At 50.4% G+C, this 15,912-nt stretch overlaps 1 protein-coding gene across 13 annotated transcripts in view; it reads left to right on the plus strand.

Annotated features, from left to right (window-relative positions):
- SCRIB (scribble planar cell polarity protein) overlaps nt 1–15,912 on the plus strand; it is a 399,297-nt gene that overhangs the window by 281,883 nt on the left and 101,502 nt on the right. For 11 of the 13 annotated variants that reach the window (XM_068238215.1, XM_068238207.1, XM_068238205.1 and 8 more), the window contains one exon: nt 438–791. The exons of the other annotated variants lie outside the window; for them this stretch is intronic. In XM_068238215.1, the coding sequence (XP_068094316.1) occupies nt 438–791 (354 nt within the window). The remainder of the gene's footprint in view (nt 1–437; nt 792–15,912) is intronic. 13 annotated transcript variants of the gene reach the window in all.

The raw sequence follows: 15,912 nt of genomic DNA on the forward strand, positions 1-15,912 counted from the left end.
TCCTACCTCCCCCTGCTGCTGCTGCTGCTGCTGGTCTATGTAGTGCAGCATGAGGTAACCTACATGATTCACATGTTGTGGTATTATCAGACGCCTCTGCTTTTTCCTCCTTATCTGATGACTTCTCCTCCCCTCCCCCGCTTGTTGCCCTTCCCTGCGCCCCCCTCCCCCGTTTGTTGCCCTTCCCTGCACCCCCCTCCCCTGCTTGTTGCCCTTCCCTGCACCCCCCTCCCCTGATTGTTGCCCTTCCCTGCACCCACCTGTTGTACCCCTTCCCCACATTGCACCGCCTCCTGCCTCCTCTCCTGTATGAATACCCTTCTCTGTCACTCCCTTACCCTCCTGGTCCGTGTTGTATCACCACTTCCTGTTCCCCATTTACCCCCATTGTCTCTGCCTCGGCCTCCTCTCTCCTCCTCCCTCTGTTCCTCTTTCAGCTCCCTCTGGAAATGGACACAGCCTGCCCTCCTGTCCCAGTGGCCCTTGTCCACCCTGTCCCTACAGTGGTAGCCAATGGTCCATCCTGCCTTCCTGCCCTGCACTCAGTAACCTATCCACTCCCACAAGTTCCAGAAGCCCCTGTGGCGGAGCCCGGGGGGTCTGGAACGGCGTCTGATAAGGCGGAGTCAGAGGAGGTGCTTGTGGACTGCCAGTCCATACTCTTCAGCGAGAACCCCTTTGTCTTGGCCAACAAGAAACGAGCGGGGGCTGCTGGAGTCACTCTCGGGGGGCCTCCTACTGGATATGGCACATCAGGGGTCCTGAAGACCAACGTGTTCTCCTGCAAGAAGGCAAGCAACACGTTTGTGTGTGGTTTTGCACGCGTGTTGTCTTTAAAGCATGCATATCACGTGTCACATGCTAACTGTAGTGGCAGAGGGATGGGGGGGGGGGGGGGCACAAGGTTCTGTGTGTGTCTGTCCCTGAATTATTGTGTGCAGTGTACCTGTCAGCTGGCATTGTCACATGCTGGACACAGTGGCAGAGGGATGGGGGGGGGGGGGCACATGCCAATGTTCTGTGTGTCTGTCCCTGAATTATTGTGTGCAGTGTACCTGTCAGCTGGCATTGTCACATGCTGGACACAGTGGCAGAGAGATGGGGGGGGGGGGCACATGCCAATGTTCTGTGTGTCTGTCCCTGAATTATTGTGTGCAGTGTACCTGTCAGCTGGCATTGTCACATGCTGGGCACAGTGGCAGAGGGATGGGGGGGGGGCACAAGGTTCTGTGTGTGTCTGTCCCTGAATTATTGTGTGCAGTGTACCTGTCAGCTGGCATTGTCACATGCTGGACACAGTGGCAGAGAGATGGGGGGGGGGGGCACATGCCAATGTTCTGTGTGTCTGTCCCTGAATTATTGTGTGCAGTGTACCTGTCAGCTGGCATTGTCACATGCTGGGCACAGTGGCAGAGGGATGGGGGGGGGGCACAAGGTTCTGTGTGTGTCTGTCCCTGAATTATTGTGTGCAGTGTACCTGTCAGCTGGCATTGTCACATGCTGGGCACAGTGGCAGAGGGATGGGGGGGGGGGGCACAAGGTTCTGTGTGTGTCTGTCCCTGAATTATTGTGTGCAGTGTACCTGTCAGCTGGCATTGTCACATGCTGGGCGTAGTGGCAGAGGGATTGGGGGGGGGGGGGGGGGCACAAGGTTCTGTGTGTCTGTCCCTGAATTATTGTGTGCAGTGTACCTGTCAGCTGGCATTGTCACATGCTGGGCGTAGTGGCAGAGGGATGGGGGCACATGCCAATGTTCTGTGTGTCTGTCCCTGAATTATTGTGTGCAGTGTACCTGTCAGCTGGCATTGTCACATGCTGGGCACAGTGGCAGAGGGATGGGGGGGGGGGCACAAGGTTCTGTGTGTGTCTGTCCCTGAATTATTGTGTGCAGTGTACCTGTCAGCTGGCATTGTCACATGCTGGGCACAGTGGCAGAGGGATGGGGGGGGGGCACAAGGTTCTGTGTGTGTCTGTCCCTGAATTATTGTGTGCAGTGTACCTGTCAGCTGGCATTGTCACATGCTGGACACAGTGGCAGAGGGATGGGGGGGGGGGCACAAGGTTCTGTGTGTCTGTCCCTGAATTATTGTGTGCAGTGTACCTGTCAGCTGGCATTGTCACATGCTGGGCACAGTGGCAGAGGGATGGGGGGGGGGGGGCACAAGGTTCTGTGTGTGTCTGTCCCTGAATTATTGTGTGCAGTGTACCTGTCAGCTGGCATTGTCACATGCTGGGCGTAGTGGCAGAGGGATGGGGGGGGTCACAAGGTTCTGTGTGTCTGTCCCTGAATTATTGTGTGCAGTGTACCTGTCAGCTGGCATTGTCACATGCTGGACACAGTGGCAGAGGGATGGGGGGGGGGGGGGCACATGCCAATGTTCTGTGTGTCTGTCCCTGAATTATTGTGTGCAGTGTACCTGTCAGCTGGCATTGTCACATGCTGGGCGTAGTGGCAGAGGGATGGGGGGGGGGGGGAGGCACAAGGTTCTGTGTGTGTCTGTCCCTGAATTATTGTGTGCAGTGTACCTGTCAGCTGGCATTGTCACATGCTGGGCGTAGTGGCAGAGGGATGGGGGGGGGGGGGGCACAAGGTTCTGTGTGTCTGTCCCTGAATTATTGTGTGCAGTGTACCTGTCAGCTGGCATTGTCACATGCTGGGCGTAGTGGCAGAGGGATGGGGGGGGGGGGTCACAAGGTTCTGTGTGTCTGTCCCTGAATTATTGTGTGCAGTGTACCTGTCAGCTGGCATTGTCACATGCTGGGCGTAGTGGCAGAGGGATGGGGGCACATGCCAATGTTCTGTGTGTCTGTCCCTGAATTATTGTGTGCAGTGTACCTGTCAGCTGGCATTGTCACATGCTGGGCGTAGTGGCAGAGGGATGGGGGCACATGCCAATGTTCTGTGTGTCTGTCCCTGAATTATTGTGTGCAGTGTACCTGTCAGCTGGCATTGTCACATGCTGGGCGTAGTGGCAGAGGGATGGGGGGGGGGCACAAGGTTCTGTGTGTCTGTCCCTGAATTATTGTGTGCAGTGTACCTGTCAGCTGGCATTGTCACATGCTGGACACAGTGGCAGAGGGATGGGGGGGGGGCACATGCCAATGTTCTGTGTGTCTGTCCCTGAATTATTGTGTGCAGTGTACCTGTCAGCTGGCATTGTCACATGCTGGGCGTAGTGGCAGAGGGATGGGGGCACATGCCAATGTTCTGTGTGTCTGTCCCTGAATTATTGTGTGCAGTGTACCTGTCAGCTGGCATTGTCACATGCTGGGCGTAGTGGCAGAGGGATGGGGGCACATGCCAATGTTCTGTGTGTCTGTCCCTGAATTATTGTGTGCAGTGTACCTGTCAGCTGGCATTGTCACATGCTGGACACAGTGGCAGAGGGATGGGGGGGGGGGGGGCACAAGGTTCTGTGTGTGTCTGTCCCTGAATTATTGTGTGCAGTGTACCTGTCAGCTGGCATTGTCACATGCTGGACACAGTGGCAGAGGGATGGGGGGGGGCACAAGGTTCTGTGTGTCTGTCCCTGAATTATTGTGTGCAGTGTACCTGTCAGCTGGCATTGTCACATGCTGGACACAGTGGCAGAAGGATGGGGGGGGGATGGGAGCACATGCCAATGTTCTGTGTGTGTCTGTCCCTGAATTATTGTGTGCAGTGTACCTGTCAGCTGGCATTGTCACATGCTGGACACAGTGGCAGAGGGATGGGGGGGGGGGGGCACAAGGTTCTGTGTGTCTCTGTCCCTGAATTATTGTGTGCAGTGTACCTGTCAGCTGGCATTGTCACATGCTGGGCACAGTGGCAGAGGGATGGGGGGGGGGGCACAAGGTTCTGTGTGTGTCTGTCCCTGAATTATTGTGTGCAGTGTACCTGTCAGCTGGCATTGTCACATGCTGGACACAGTGGCAGAGGGATGGGGGGGGGATGGGGGCACAAGGTTCTGTGTGTGTCTGTCCCTGAATTATTGTGTGCAGTGTACCTGTCAGCTGGTATTGTCACATGCTGGGCACAGTGGCAGAGGGATGGGGGGGGGATGGGGGCACAAGGTTCTGTGTGTCTCTGTCCCTGAATTATTGTGTGCAGTGTACCTGTCAGCTGGCATTGTCACATGCTGGACACAGTGGCAGAGGGATGGGGGGGGGGGGGCACAAGGTTCTGTGTGTGTCTGTCCCTGAATTATTGTGTGCAGTGTACCTGTCAGCTGGCATTGTCACATGCTGGGCGTAGTGGCAGAGGGATGGGGGGGGGGGGGGGGGGCACAAGGTTCTGTGTGTCTGTCCCTGAATTATTGTGTGCAGTGTACCTGTCACATGCTGGACACAGTGGCAGAGGGATGGGGGGGGGGGCACATGCCAATGTTCTGTGTGTCTCTGTCCCTGAATTATTGTGTGCAGTGTACCTGTCAGCTGGCATTGTCACATGCTGGACACAGTGGCAGAGGGATGGGGGGGGGCACAAGGTTCTGTGTGTCTGTCCCTGAATTATTGTGTGCAGTGTACCTGTCAGCTGGCATTGTCACATGCTGGGCGTAGTGGCAGAGGGATGGGGGCACATGCCAATGTTCTGTGTGTCTCTGTCCCTGAATTATTGTGTGCAGTGTACCTGTCAGCTGGCATTGTCACATGCTGGACACAGTGGCAGAGGGATGGGGGGGGGCACAAGGTTCTGTGTGTCTGTCCCTGAATTATTGTGTGCAGTGTACCTGTCAGCTGGCATTGTCACATGCTGGGCGTAGTGGCAGAGGGATGGGGGCACATGCCAATGTTCTGTGTGTCTGTCCCTGAATTATTGTGTGCAGTGTACCTGTCAGCTGGCATTGTCACATGCTGGACACAGTGGCAGAGGGATGGGGGGGGGGGCACAAGGTTCTGTGTGTGTCTGTCCCTGAATTATTGTGTGCAGTGTACCTGTCAGCTGGCATTGTCACATGCTGGGCGTAGTGGCAGAGGGATGGGGGCACATGCCAATGTTCTGTGTGTCTGTCCCTGAATTATTGTGTGCAGTGTACCTGTCAGCTGGCATTGTCACATGCTGGACACAGTGGCAGAGGGATGGGGGGGGGGGGGGGGGCACAAGGTTCTGTGTGTGTCTGTCCCTGAATTATTGTGTGCAGTGTACCTGTCAGCTGGCATTGTCACATGCTGGGCGTAGTGGCAGAGGGATGGGGGGGGGGGGGGCACAAGGTTCTGTGTGTCTCTGTCCCTGAATTATTGTGTGCAGTGTACCTGTCAGCTGGCATTGTCACATGCTGGACACAGTGGCAGAGGGATGGGGGGGGGCACAAGGTTCTGTGTGTCTAGCCCTGAATTATTGTGTGCAGTGTACCTGTCAGTTAGGCCTCCCGTCTCTACATACATTGTCTTCTGGCTGCTGCTTGTCACGATTCTGGCATGTAATCTTCACGTGTGTCATGTATGGCCTTCGTGTTTTCTCTTTAAGGCGAGGCTGGACAAATCCCAGCAACAGGCAGCCAAGTCCAAATCACAGATGGTGGAGAACGTTTGAGTTTTTCCTCAGATTGGAGTTGGTATCACAGGCTGGTTCCTGAAATCTGCCTGAGTTTGTCCAGCTCAAATCAGGCCAACAGTTGGATTGAATTGAGCTGCGTCTTATCAGTTGTTTGAACAATAGCAAACAACTTTTTTTGTTGTTTCAACTTGCTTTACCAACGAAAGACGTTTGATAATTGTGCATTTAAAAGACTTTCGTTGAGCATCTGAATGGGGTTTTATATGCTCAAATGCTCTGTGTTTGATTTGGGGAGGGGGGGGGGGGGGTCAATAAGGACTACAGACTTGCCAAATGTATGTCTTCATCTGTTTGAAAATAACAGCTTGATCAAATGTTGTTCTCCAAGGTTATAATTCCAAAGATTTGATGATCAAGGTGGCAATGGGGATGCTTCCTGTGGATGGAGCCAGATTATACAAAGAACATTGGTGGCTGTATAGTGTTCTGGTTAAGGGCACTGCCTCTGACATCGGAGACCAGGGTTGGAATCCTGGCGGGGGTCAGTACCTATTCAGTATTGAGTTCAAGGCAAGACTCCCGAAAACTGCAGCGTGTCCTCTTGAGCGTGTCCCAGTGGCCGCAGCTCTTCAGGGCTTTGATTCAGACAGGAGAAAAGCGCTATACAAGTATTCAGATTATTATTATTATATTCACCACCTAATACTTAAATGTGTAGACCCAAGTGTAAGTCCTGCCAAGAACCAGTGCAGTCAAATCTCTCCTTTACCGATATAATGTCCACAACAGCCAGTGTAGCCATGGTCACCCAGTATGGCCATGTCCACCAAGCATTGCCACTAGTATGGCCGTGTCCGCAAAGCATTGCCACCAGTATGACTATGTCTATAAAGCATTGCCACAAGTATGATCATGTCCATCAAGCATGGTTGTGTCCACCAAGCATTGCCACCAGTATGGTCATGTCCACCAAGCATTGCCACCAGTATGACCGTGTCCATCAAGCATTGCCTCCAGTATGGCCATGTTCACCAAGCATTGCCTCCAGTATGGTCATGTCCACCAGGCATTGCCTCCAGTACGGCCATGTCCAGCAAGCATTGCCTCCAGTATGGCCATGTCCACCAAGCATTGCCTCCAGTATGGCCATGTCCACTAAGCATTGCCACCAGTATGACCGTGTCCACCAAGCATTGCCTCCAGTATGGCCATGTTCACCAAGCATTTCCTCCAGTATGGCCATGTCCACCAGGCATTGCCTTCAGTATGGCCATGTCCACCAAGCTTTGTCACCAGTATAGCTATGGTCCCCCAGTATGTCTATAAAGTATTGCCACAAGTATGATCATGTCCATCAAGTATTGCAACAAAATATGTCCACAATGCCCCAGTATGGCCTTGTCTACCAAGTTTTTCTATTAGTCTTCCAAACTAACAATGTTCACTAAGCTTTGCCAACAGTATAGCCACAATGCCCCCATATGGCCATGTCCACCAAATATTATTACCAGTATAGCCACGGCCCCCTGGTATGGCCATGTCCAACAAGTATTGTCACCAGTATGGCCACGGTCCCTTGGTATGGTCACGTCCAGCAAGTATTGTCACCAGTATGGCCACGGTCCGCTGGTATGGCCATGTCCAGCAAGTATTGTCACCAGTATGGCCATGGTCCCCTGGTATGGCCATGTCCACCAAGTATTATTACCAGTTTAGCCACGGCCCCCTGGTATGGCCATGTCCAGCAAGTATTGTCACTAGTATAGTCATGGTCCCACAAATAAAAGCAAGAAAAAACACTAATTAAATTGTGCTGAAGCCACAAATAGAAGGTTTTGTGTAGGCCACGAGTGGAAGGATACAGGAAGCTTCTGGCTTTGTTCTACTTTCATCAAATTTCTGGTGTGTATAGAAAAGTGGTGGACCCGGCATGAGTGGAGTTGTAACTTAATCAAAGAAGAAGCCGACCGAGGATTTTCACCTTCCCATAAAAGCACCTTTATTCTTCAGCTGGGTGCAGACAGTGAGGCATAGTAGTGGGGGGAATAAGCCTGTCGGCCGTTTGGTGGTAAGCAGCTTCCTCAGGGGCCAAACTGCTGGGCTCTCCATTGTCTTCAAGTCACAAATAGGAATTGGACAAACCATCTGACTTTTCGAGATGCAGAGAACTCGAAGATATCCATCATGTTACCGACCAGGCCGAGAGGAATCCAGCATCCTTCACAAAGCAGACTTCCACCTTTATATGTGTGATAATCTGTATGGAAGACGAGGCATTCAGAAATGGGAACGTTGAATCTGTATGTTCTGGATTTGATGAAGGTCATTTCTCCAGAAGTTACCATTACTGCAAATAAAAGTACACGCAGATCACAGCATCACATGCAGCACTCGGCCTTTATTTCTTTAAGGCCACAAAAGAAGAATCAAGAAAAACAAAGAAAAGGGAGTTAATAGATGCTAAAAACATTTAATATTGACCAACATTTGGGTTTTATCTCAGAAGGAACGCATGTATTTTAGCCTCTGTTCCCACTTGAGCTGAGAACGGACATTTTTACAAATCGGAGCCGTTCACACTTGTCAAGCTGCAATATTTGCAGTAAGGGGGCCGCACTTCTGTGGGGCAGGTGCATGTGTTACCCCATATAGCCTATAGGGGGTGACATATCTGCCCCAGGCTACAGACGGACCATTGTCTTCTGCTGGCCACTACACGGTCCACTCCCGCTGGCCACACGTTGTCTGGCACAAGTGGGAACACAGCCTTACAGTGAGGTACATGTTCTCCTCAGCGTTGCAGAAAGCTGTGAGAACTCGGAGCACCCGTGCAGGCATCTGTGTCTTTTGGCCCAGTAGATAGTCTGGAGGTCAGGTCATTGTTTCTCTTGTGAGACACCTGCTTGTATGTTGGCTGTTTTCATGTCAGGATAACACTCAGAACAGGGGCTCATAGCTGGAGGAATGGCCTCTGGCTGATGGGTCTTGGCAGGTGGAAGCCCAGCTGTCCAGCCAAGTTAGTCTCTGCAAGGAGGCAAAGTTATGAGGCCCTTAAACCACAAATAAACCACTGAGTAGAGTTCCTGTCTGCCGACACACAGGCTATTCTGGAAACAGTAACAGCATCACTTGGAGAATGAATTACATGCCAAAGACACCGATTTCCTCAATGATCCATGTATTCTGAAGACCTTCCGGCTAAGTTCAGTCCACCCAAAACTTATGTTTCCGCATATTCGGGATCTTGACACGTCAGAATATGATAATCATTTGAGTACACAATAATAATAATCAGGTTTTTTTCTGTAACATGCAAATCTCTGCTAACCCAGTAATGGAATTCGGATGAGACCATCAAAGCCAAGCTGCTTATGGCTGCAACTTGCTGAATTTCTTTCTTCTCCTGAATCGGGTGAAATTTCCATTAGGACATGAAAGCAGGGCTGTAGAGTTGGAGCAATTTGGGGTACCTGGAGTCGGAGTCTGTGGTTTCATGAACTAGGGAGTCGGATTATTTTTGTACAAAATCCATAGCCCTGAGAAGTATTATACTAAGGAGTCAGAGCCATTTTGAGTACCTGGAGTCGGAGTCTGAGCCATTTTGGGTACCTGGAGTCGGAGTCTGTGGTTTCATGAACTAGGGAGTCGGATTATTTTTGTACAAAATCCATAGCCCTGAGAAGTATTATACTAAGGAGTCAGAGCCATTTTGAGTACCTGGAGTCGGAGTCGGAGCCATTTTGGGTACCTGGAGATTTTTGTACCGACTCCACAGCCCTGCATGAAAGTGTCCCTGTTCTTTGCTGCTTTTTCATGGGTTGGGTAATATTCATATCACTGGAAAATTGCAATATTTACTCCTTTTCATTACTTGGATGTATGTCTGTATTTTCCACCACAAAGTGGAAGAGATGTGGTCACGGCTTTAGACATGGGCTCCCTGTATTGTTTGTGGACTTGGATGCTGGTTCCTAGCTCTGTTCACCTGTCCTTGGCTTCTGTTAGGGCCCGTTTCCACTGGATCGGAAACTGCTCAGAATCCGCAGAGTTTCCCCACAGGCAAATCGCGCGAGGAAACTCTGCCATAGGAAACTATGGCATCACCGGCTGAATCGCTCGCCCTAGCAATTCGGCCGACACTGGCCACAGATTTCCTACGGGAGGCTGCGAATCCCATAGGATTCTGGGATTCACCTGCGATCCCGCACACCCAGAAGTGCCGCCGCGCGTCTCACTGACGCGTGCAGCAACAAGTGGAAACAGGCCCTTAGGATTTCCCTCCCACTCTGCTGTATTTATTATTGTTCTATGAAGATAGGTGTGAACCAAGGGATGTGAACACAGAGTTGATGTGGATACTACCTACATGTGGCATCTGTAGGTAGTGTTCCAGTATCTTCAGCTGTTGACCTGGCACCCCAAACTCCATCCACAACTGAGATGTGGCATCCACATCTGGCATATATGGAATCTCCAAGTGATGACCCAACACCCCAAACTCCATCTACAACTGAGAGTTGGCATCTACATCTGGTATATATGGAATCTCCAAGTGATGACCCAACACCCCAAACTCCATCTACAACTGAGATGTGGCATCTACATCTGGTATATATGGAATCTCCAAGTGATGACCCAACACCCCAAACTCCATCTACAACTGAGATGTGGCATCCACATCTGGCATATATGGAATCTCCAAGTGATGACCCAACACCCCAAACTCCATCTACAACTGAGATGTGGCATCCACATCTGGCATATATGGTATCTCCAAGTGATGACCCAACACCCCAAACTCCATCTACAACTGAGATGTGGCATCCACATCTGGCATATATGGAATCTCCAAGTGATGACCCAACACCCCAAACTCCATCTACAACTGAGATGTGGCATCCACATCTGGCATATATGGAATCTCCAAGTGATGACCCAACACCCCAAACTCCATCTACAACTGAGATGTGGCATCTACATCTGGCATATATGGTATCTCCAAGTGATGACCCAACACCCCAAACTCCATCTACAACTGAGATGTGGCATCCACATCTGGCATATATGGAATCTCCAAGTGATGACCCAACACCCCAAACTCCATCCACAACTGAGATGTGGCATCCACATCTGGCATATATGGAATCTCCAAGTGATGACCCAACACCCCAAACTCCATCTACAACTGAGATGTGGACCCCAACTACACGTGGCATACGTTGATAGCTTTGGATTGTGCAAATTAATGTCAGTTGCATCTTTTTGATATTAAGCGGTCATTGGAGGGAATATAAGGATATATCTTCTGTACATTTTTATTCATTGTATACAAATATTTTATTTTTTCGTTTGCCCCACGAGGAAAAATATTAAGTGTAACTTCTAGAGAAGATGAGGGATTTGTTTGGCGATAACCCTGCTGGTTGGACGCTCGGGCTTTTTATAGACCGCCTGAAGATAAGCTCCTCCTCCTGAGAGAATGAGAAGGCTGGGTTATCAGTGACATGTTTATAATCCTGGTTTGTGTCACCTGATCTGAAAGGCTTAGCATTTGTAATGTTCTTTACCACAGTAGTAAAGCAAAGCCCTTGTCTGCTGACAAGTTTAATGTTGTACTATCAGGCAAAGCAAAAGGAATAAAAATAAACTTGTATTTGTCTGGGTTGTGGAGTCGGTACAAAAATCCTCCGACTCCTCAGTTTAGGATTCCACCGACTCCTCGACTCCGACTCTTCTAGTTTGCATATTACAATCTTGTTGATTGAAAGTATGTAACATGTAATTCGTCTCTTAACTGCCAACGCTTAGGAATTTTACAAGACAACTGAAGTGAGAAGGATATGTAGACATACATATGCCATATTTATTCCCTTTAGTCATAGACTAAAACTAGTCCTTGGTATGAGTACTTGTAGAAGGTACAAACCGGAACAAAGAACATCTATCAGGCCCTAGGCAATGTAACTGTAGGTACATTTAAGAGTGATGTGCAGGTACTCTGCAGGGGAATGAGGAGATTCTTCCTCTATTACACATTCTTCATGCACAATCTGAACATGGATCAGGCCCTAGGCAATGTAACTGTGGGTACATGTAAGAGTGATGTGCAGGTACTCTGCAGGGGAATGAGGAGATTCTTCCTCTATTACACATTCTTCATGCACAATCTGAACATGGATTAGACCCTAGGCAATGTAACTGTGGGTACATGTAAGAGTGATGTGCAGGTACTCTACAGGAGAATGAGGGGATTCTTCCTCTATTACACATTCTTCATGCACAATCTGAACATCTATCAGGCCCTAGGCAATGTAACTGTGGGTACATGTAAGAGTGATGTGCAGGTACTCTGCAAGGGAATGAGGAGATTCTTCCTCTATTACACATTCTTCATGCACAATCTGAACATCTATCAGGCCCTAGGCAATGTAACTGTGGGTACATGTAAGAGTGATGTGCAGGTACTCTGCAAGGGAATGAGGAGATTCTTCCTCTATTACACATTCTTCATGCACAATCTGAACCAGGTTTATGGGTGACAGATAACACCTCTGTGTACAATGTGCACAACATTCTCAGTGGATTCCCTGCAGCTCTGTGGGGAGTGCATATGTAGAGTATAGTACTACTGTGTAACAAAGTAAACCTGAGACAGATGAAATTAAAGTTTTATGCATACCTGGGGCTACCTCCAGCCCCCCCTCAGGCTAATCAGTCCCTCGCTGTCCTCCTCCGCCACCTGGATCTTCTGCTATGAGTCCAGGTACTTGAGCCAGTCTGGCATAGTGCGCATGCACACACTCCACCGCCGGGAGCGTACTACACCTGCGCAGCACTATTGCGCAGGTGCAGAACGCTCCTGGCTGTGGAAGCGGCATGCGGCCGGACTGCGCTGACTGGCTGAATTACCAGGACTTATAGCAGAAGTTCCAGGTGGTGGAGGAGGACAGCGAGGGACTGATTAGCCTGAAGGGGGCTGGAGGAAGCCCCAGGTATGTATAAAACTTTCCTTTTCATCCTTATCAGGTACCATTTAATTTGTAGTCACCAAACCGAATTTTAACAACATATCAAATTATTTGATTTCATCAGCAAAAGGGAGTGCATACTTTTGCATAAATCAGCATCAATGCAGAATTATTTCCATCTCATTGACCATCTCTATTAGTGACACAGCTACACATCAGGCTTTATTCTTACAGCAGAGATGTTATTTAGTATATATAAGAGATTCCTGTGTACACATCATATATACAGTCACAATCAGATATGTATATCTGACTTTAAAAATACGGGGACTGCTTTATTGAAGCAGCACAAGTAACTAATTTTGATTGGTTTGTTTTATTTTTGTGGACTAAGCACAGCTATTACTGTATATATAAATTATTTATGATGACTATTATCTGAGAAATAGAACATTTTATCATATTTTCGATTTTAATTACAGTTTAAATTCGTTAGGAGTCGGAGTCGGTGCATTTTTTCCCGACTCTGACTCCACAGCCCTGGTATTTGTAATACTTCATATCTTTCTAATAGCATTATTTGTTACTACTGAACACAGTAAATAAGAAAAAAGAAGACCTGGACATGCACCTGGGACGGACCAATGGTAGATCATTATATAAAATAAATATCATACAGCCGGGAACATCAGACTTGGAGAAAGACTTAGGAATACTGGTTGATAACAAGTTAGGTCATCATATACAATGCCAAGCAGCAGCAGCTACAGCAAATACAATTCTGGGATGCATAAAAAGGGAAATAATATCTCAAGATGCTAATATATTACTCCCTCTGTATAAATCACTTGTGAGGTCACATCTGGAGTATGGGATAATGTGGGGGAGGGGACGTGATGCAGGGGGAGGGGCACACACTACTCCCTCTGTGTAAATCACTTGTGAGGCCACATCTGGAGTATGGGATAATGCAGGGGGAGGGGACGTGATGTGGGGGGAGGGGACATGATGCAGGGGGAGGGGACAGGATGCAGGGGGAGGGGCACACACTACTCCCTCTGTATAAATCACTTGTGAGGCCACATCTGGAGTATGGGATAATGCAGGGGGAGGGGACGTGATGTGGGGGGAGGGGACATGATGCAGGGGGAGGGGACAGGATGCAGGGGGAGGGGCACACACTACTCCCTCTGTATAAATCACTTGTGAGGCCACATCTGGAGTATGGGATAATGCAGGGGGAGGGGACGTGATGTGGGGGGAGGGGACATGATGCAGGGGGAGGGGACATGATGCAGGGGGAGGGGACGTGATGTAGGGGGAGGGGACATGATGCAGGGGGAGGGGCACACACTACTCCCTCTGTGTAAATCACTTGTGAGGCCACATCTGGAGTATGGGATAATGTGGGGGAGGGGACGTGATATAGGGGGAGGGGACATGATGCAGGGGGAGGGGCACACACTACTCCCTCTGTGTAAATCACTTGTGAGGCCACATCTGGAGTATGGGATAATGCGGGGGGAGGGGACATGATGCGGAGGGAGGGGACATGATGCAGGGGGAGGGGCACACACTACTCCCTCTGTATAAATCACTTGTGAGGCCACATCTGGAGTATGGGATAATGTGGGGGAGGGGACATGATGCAGGGGGAGGGGACATGATGCAGGGTGAGGGGCACACACTACTCCCTCTGTATAAATCACTTGTGAGGCCACATCTGGAGTATGGGGTAATGTGGGGGAGGGGACATGATGCAGGGGGAGGGGACATGATGTAGGGGGAGAGGCACACACTACTCCCTCTGTATAAATCACTTGTGAGGCCACATCTGGAGTATGGGATAATGTGGGGGAGGGGACGTGATGTAGGGGGAGGAGATATGATGTAGGGGGAGAGGGCATGATGTAGGGGGAGGGGACATGATGCAGGGGGAGGGGCACACACTACTCCCTCTGTATAAATCACTTGAGAGGCCACATCTGGAGTATGGGATAATGCAGGGGGAGGAGATATGATGTAGGGGGAGGGGGCATGATGTAGAGGGAGGGGGCATGATGTTGAGGGAGGGGACAGGATGCAGGGGAGGGGGCAGGGGGAAGGGCACACACTACTCCCTCTGTATAAATCACTTGTGAGGCCACATCTGGAGTATGGGATAATGCAGGGGGAGGAGACATGATGCAGGGGGAGGGGACATGATGCAGGGGAGGGGCACACACTACTCCCTCTGTATAAATCACTTGTGTGGCCACATCTGGAGTATGGGATAATGCAGGGGGAGGGGACATGATGCAGGGGGAGGGGACATGATGCAGGGGGAGGGACACACACTACTCCCTCTGTATAAATCACTTGTGAGGCTACATCTGGAGTATGGGATAATGCAGGGGGAGGGGACATGATGCAGGGGGAGGGGCACACACTACTCCCTCTGTATAAATCACTTGTGAGGCTACATCTGGAGTATGGGATAATGCAGGGGGAGGAGATATGATGTAGGGGGAGGGGGCATGATGCAGGGGGAGGGGCACACACTACTCCCTCTGTATAAATCACTTGTGAGGCTACATCTGGAGTATGGGATAATGCAGGGGGAGGGGACATGATGCTGGGGGAGGGGCACACACTACTCCCTCTGTATAAATCACTTGTGAGGCTACATCTGGAGTATGGGATAATGCAGGGGGAGGAGATATGATGTAGGGGGAGGGGACAGGATGCAGGGGGAGGGGACAGGATGCAGGGGGAAGGGCACACACTACTCCCTCTGTATAAATCACTTGTGAGGCCACATCTGGAGTATGGGATAATGCGGGGGAGGGGACATGATGCAGGGGGAGGGGACATGATGCAGGGGGAGGGGCACACACTACTGCTTCTGTATAAATCACTTGTGAGGCCACATCTGGAGTATGGGATAACGCGGGGGAGGGGACATGATGAAGGCGGCATGATGTGGGGGGCGGGGACATAATGCAGGGGGAGGGGCACACACTACTCCCTCTGTATAAATCACTTGTGAGGCCACATCTGGAGTATGGGATAATGCAGAGGGAGGGGACATGATGCAGGGGGAGGGGCACACACTACTCCCTCTGTATAAATCGCTTGTGAGGCCACATCTGGAGTATGGGATAAAGCGGGGGAGGGGACATCATGTAGGGGAAGGGGCATGATGTGGGGGCAGGGACATGATGCAGGGGGAGGGGCAGACACTACTCCATCTGCATAAATCACTTGTGAGGCCACATCTGGAGTATGGGATAATGCAGGGGGAGGAGATATGATGTAGGGGGAGGGGGCATGATGTAGAGGGAGGGGGCATGATGTTGAGGGAGGGGACAGGATGCAGGGGGAGGGGACAGGATGCAGGGGGAAGGGCACACACTACTCCCTCTGTATAAATCACTTGTGAGGCCACATCTGGAGTATGGGATGATGCAGGGGGAGGGGACATGATGC

The sequence above is a fragment of the Hyperolius riggenbachi genome, chromosome 5 (genome assembly GCF_040937935.1).
Source record: "Hyperolius riggenbachi isolate aHypRig1 chromosome 5, aHypRig1.pri, whole genome shotgun sequence".
NCBI classification, from domain to species: domain Eukaryota; kingdom Metazoa; phylum Chordata; class Amphibia; order Anura; family Hyperoliidae; genus Hyperolius; species Hyperolius riggenbachi.